Below are 5,043 nucleotides of genomic sequence, written 5' to 3'. Positions count from 1 at the left end.
GTGGGCTCTGATCACCGTGGCTCTGATCCACCGTGGGCTCTGATCCACCGTGGGGCTCTGATCCACGTGGGGCTCTGATCCGCCCGTGGGCTCTGATCCACCGTGGGGCTCTGATCACCGTGGGCTCTGATCCACCGTGGGCTCTGCCACGTGGGCCTGATCCACCGTGGGCTCTGATCCACCGTGGGCTCTGATCCACAGTGAGCTCTACCACCTAGTCATACTGTCAGTCTAACATCAATCCATTCCTATTTATACAGTTTATCTCGTGATCTCGACCCCCCCCCCAAAAAAAAGTTTTGCTTTGTCGTGATCATGAGATAAATAAGTTGTGATCTCGACATAACAAGGGAATCATTTTTTATTTCATGCGTCCTCTCTGGTTTTCCGTACAACTAAGTCTGGTGTTACAATGAAATGTTATTGTTATTCCATCAATAACTATTCATGAATGTATCTAAGGCAACAAGTCATTGACTTTGTGTTATCCTTGACAAGTTTTACGCATGTCTATATTTTTTTTAAACTGCCAAATAAAATCAATATATGTAGTGACACGGAACAGTAAAACTATGCCTATAAAGACGTTTATAACATGACCTAACCTCTTGTCTTTGCAGTGACCCCATCTCTGTGGACCCCTCTCTGTGGGCCCCATCTCTGTGGACCCCATCTCTGTGGCCCATCTCTGTGGCCCCATCTCTGTGGGCCCATCTCTGTGGGACCCATCTCTGTGGACCATCTCTGTGGACTCCATCTCTGTGGACCCCATCTCTGTGGACTCATCTCTGTGGACTCCATCTCTGTGGACCCCATCTCTGTGGGCCCATCTCTGTACCCCATCTTCTGTGACCATCTCTGTGCCCATCTCTGTGGGCCCCCATCTGTGGACCCCATCTCTGTGGGCCCCCATCTCTGTGGCCCCATCTCTGTGGGCCCCATCTCTGTGGACCCCATCTCTGTGGGCCCCATCTCTGTGGGCCCATCTCTGTGGACCCATCTCTGTGGACCCCATCTCTGTGGACCCCATCTCTGTGGACCCCATCTCTGTGGGCCCCATCTCTTTGGACCCCATCTCTGGTGGACCCCATCTCTGTGGGCCCCATCTCTGTGGGCCCATCTCTGTGGACCCCATCTCTGTGGGCCCCATCTGCCATCAACATCTACATTTGTCCTTTGACCATTCACCTCCAAGGTCATGTGTCGCCTGTCGATGACCTCGCTGTTCGTCTACTTCTGGTTGGTGGAGAGGGGTCAGTGTGACGCCTTCAGCCTTCAAGACACCATGGGAGAGCTGCACACAGAGTTCGCCGTCAGCCTTTACCAAACGCTCACCGAGACAGAGAACAACTCCAACTTGATCGTGTCGCCGGCGAGCGTCTCGTTGTCCTTGGGTCTTCTGCAGCTGGGCGCCCGCGGCAACACGCTGGCGCAACTGGTGGCCGCACTGGGATATGACATCAACGGTAAGAAACCCCGCCCACCAAGCAGAGCCCCATGGGCTAAAAGGTCAAAGGGCATCCAGAGGATGGCTGAGCACTTTAACTAGAATCTTTACCAGTGGGTTTATTTTGCTCTCCATTACGGTTTGATTAAATCAGTCACCTGAGAACACCATTCCCTTAAACTGGTGCCGGGCTGCACCGCTGGTACGGGGTCCTGTGGGCCAATTGGTATGGGGGTCCTGTCGGCCGGTAGAGTGGTGTCTGGAGCCTTAATACCTGCCTCTGCTTTGTAATCAGATTATTCAGAGGGTAATGCTGAGACTCTGGGGTCGAAAGGTCACGGTGTTAAACAGAAGTCACTAAACCAGTAAAGTTTAAAAGGTCATGGTGAGAAGGACGCACTTCAGGCAGAGAGAGAAGGAGCATATTTTACTGATTTATCAGCGTTCTTGATTGAATAAAAAAAAAGGTGAAAGGTGCCAAAGTGAAGGAAAGGTTTTGACTCTAAGCTACACGGGTGGCTGTGTATATAGACATGTGGKATGGACCTGGGCTCGATGTCACACGCGTTTCTCAAAACACCACGTAGATTTAACCGTCATTGGAGAATGTGTCGATACGTTACTGACAGGATAGACAGGAAAGGCAGCGCTGTTCTGATCCGTTTTCTCCGTTCAAATCCGACCTTAACATCAATACAGACGACGAATCAGCATCCTACAGCGATATTGTCACCGATGTCTGCAAATATTGAGGCTTATTCTTTGGCACGTTATTGTGCACATCTTGTTACACATCATGAAATATTGAGGTAAAAATCACAGACAACAATTAGCAAAAGAGAACTCGATCGAGCATGAACATTACATTTTATTTTAATATGATTGAAATAAACTCAGCAAAAAAAAAGAAACGTCCTCTCACTGTCAACTGCGTTTATTTTCAGCAAACTTAACATGTGTAAATATTTGTATGAACATAACAGATTCAACATCTGAGACATAAACTGAACAAGTTCCACCGACATGTGACTAACAGAAATGGAATCATGTGTCCATGAACAAAGGGGGGATCAAAAGTAACAGTCAGTATCTGGTGTGTACTGCGGTGCATCTCCTCCTCATGGACTGTACCAGATTTGCCAGTATTTGCTGTGAGATGTTAAGGTTTAAACACTGTTTCCCATGCTTGTTCAATGAACCATAAACAACTAATGAACATGCATCTGTGGAACGGTCGTTATTAAGACACTAACAGCTTACAGACAGTAGGCAATTAAGGTCACAGTTATGAAAACTTAGGACACTAAAGAGGCCTTTCTACTGACTCTGAAAAACACAAAAAGAAAGATGCCCCGGGTCCCTGCTCATCTGCGTGAATGTGCCTTAGGCATGCTGCAAGGAGGCATGAGACATTATGCCTAGGACCTTATGCAAGGAGGCATGAGAGCTTATGCCTAACCCTAACCACACTGCTAACCCTAACCACACTGCTAACCTTATGCCTAACCATAACCACACTGCTAACCCTAACCACACTGCTAACCCTAACCACACTGCTAACCCTAATCACACTGCTAACCTTATGCCTAACCATAACCACACTGCTAACCGTATACCTAACCCTAACCACACTGCTAACCCTATCCAGGAAGAGAGAGAAGTGCAACACATTCAGGGGCAACCATAAGGACTTTTCTAGAGAGAATAGACACAACAATAGGGCACACACTGGCTTCACGAAGGCAAACTATAGAGTAAACATGAGCGGGAGGCTAAATCAAACCCCGCTACACCATCTCAGCGCGATACCGCATGGACGCACACAACAACGCGCACAGTAAATAGGATCACCATAGATATAGATGATACGTAAAATAATAAAGAACGAACAAAGAAGTATCTGAACAGACCGAGAGAATATAGACAGGAACGGTCGTTTTATTATTCAAGACATCGCTAGGAACAGCGTGTACAGACAGCTGCGGCTAATATAGTATATATATAGAAAAGCTGTAGACAGAATATAAAGAGGCTTTCTAGCTGACTTGCTGAAAGAACGAGAAAAAGAAAGAATGCACAGAGCCGGGTCCGCTGGCTGCATCTGCGTGAATTGCCTTAGGCGCCATAGACTGAAGAAAGAGATAGAGAAACATTACCTGAATAATAGATATTAGATGCAAGGAGGCATCGAGAGCTTATGCTACCTAACCCATAACTGGCCTAAAAAAAATACAACACACTGCTAACCCTAAACCACGACTAGATACCTAACCACATGCTAACGGCCTAAATAGCTAAACCTAACCACAAGTGATAACGCTTATGCTAACCATCAACCAGACAACTGCCTGAAGCCTTAATAGCTACCCACAAGCTCACCAGACTCGCTACAGTTATACTACTAACGCACACTGCTTAACGCTTAATAGCATTAACAGTAGCCAACACTGATAACCATAAAGTGAAGGACCGACACTGCTAGGAACGGCTTGATACATAACCAAAGCCAACAACTGTAAACCTTGATAGCACGGTAACGCGACTAACCGACAAGGAGCGTGCTAACCTTAACAGCCAATCTAACACACGCGGACTGCTAACGTGGCTTATACCTAATCCATAAACGCACCACGACTGCTAACCTTATACTAAGCCTAAACCCACTGTAGACTACAGCTAACCTTGAAGCACACGCTCTCCTATACTAGATCTAATCGCAATGGAACCATACTCTACCCTAACTCCACACTGCTAACCTTAATGACCTAACCTCAAATCACCTACCACAGTGGCTACCTATTATGCCTAACCATAACCAACACTGCCTTAACCTTAATTGCCTAACGCCTAACCACCTGAGCTCTAACCTAACTTAACCCATAACCACACTGCTTACTGCTAACCATAACCCCGTACCCAACCACACTGGCTAACCGCTAACCGACACTTGCTAACCTTATGCCCATAACGCATAACCGACACTGCTGAACCTTATACCTACCCTAAAACCCCCACTGCTAACCTTATACCTAACCCTGAACAACACTGCTAACATTAATAACCTAACCTAACCACACTGCTAACCCTAACCACACTCTAACTTAACACTAACCATAACCACACTGCCTAACCTTATACCACGACACTAACGATAACCACACTGCTAACCTTATACATAACCATAACCACACGTAGCTAACCGTATACCTAACCCTAACCACACTGTAAGCGCCTACCGACAGCGTGCTAACCTTATACCATACCATTAACCCACACTGCTAACCTTCATACCTACCTAACCACACCTTCTAACCCTAAACACTCAACGGCTTGCTGGAATAGCGCGTAACCAAACACACTGCTAGACCTTATAACCTAACCATAACCACAACTGCTAACCTTATACTAACCCTTAACCAACGGCCTAACTGTATACATAACCATATGCGGCCATGTACTGCTAACACTTATGCCTAACCCTCAACACGACTGCTAACCTTATGCCTAAGCCTAACCCACACTGCTAACCCTAACCGACACTGCTAACTTTATACCTAAAGCCTAACCACACACTAACGCAAAAAGCGTTAATTTAC

At 46.6% G+C, this 5,043-nt stretch overlaps 1 protein-coding gene across 1 annotated transcript in view; it reads left to right on the top strand.

The window, feature by feature from the left end:
* The first annotated feature begins 889 nt into the window (after window positions 1-889).
* Window positions 890-5,043, top strand: part of LOC112075489 (probable serpin E3) — an 8,619-nt gene continuing 4,465 nt past the window's right edge. Inside the window, exon 1 of the mRNA XM_024142487.2 lies at window positions 890-1,466. Coding sequence (XP_023998255.1) covers window positions 1,199-1,466 — 268 coding nt within the window. The 5' untranslated portion in view covers window positions 890-1,198. The remainder of the gene's footprint in view (window positions 1,467-5,043) is intronic.

This window comes from Salvelinus sp. IW2-2015, unplaced genomic scaffold, assembly GCF_002910315.2.
Source record: "Salvelinus sp. IW2-2015 unplaced genomic scaffold, ASM291031v2 Un_scaffold3193, whole genome shotgun sequence".
Lineage (NCBI taxonomy): Eukaryota > Metazoa > Chordata > Actinopteri > Salmoniformes > Salmonidae > Salvelinus > Salvelinus sp. IW2-2015.
This window is presented reverse-complemented; position numbering and strand designations above follow the sequence as displayed.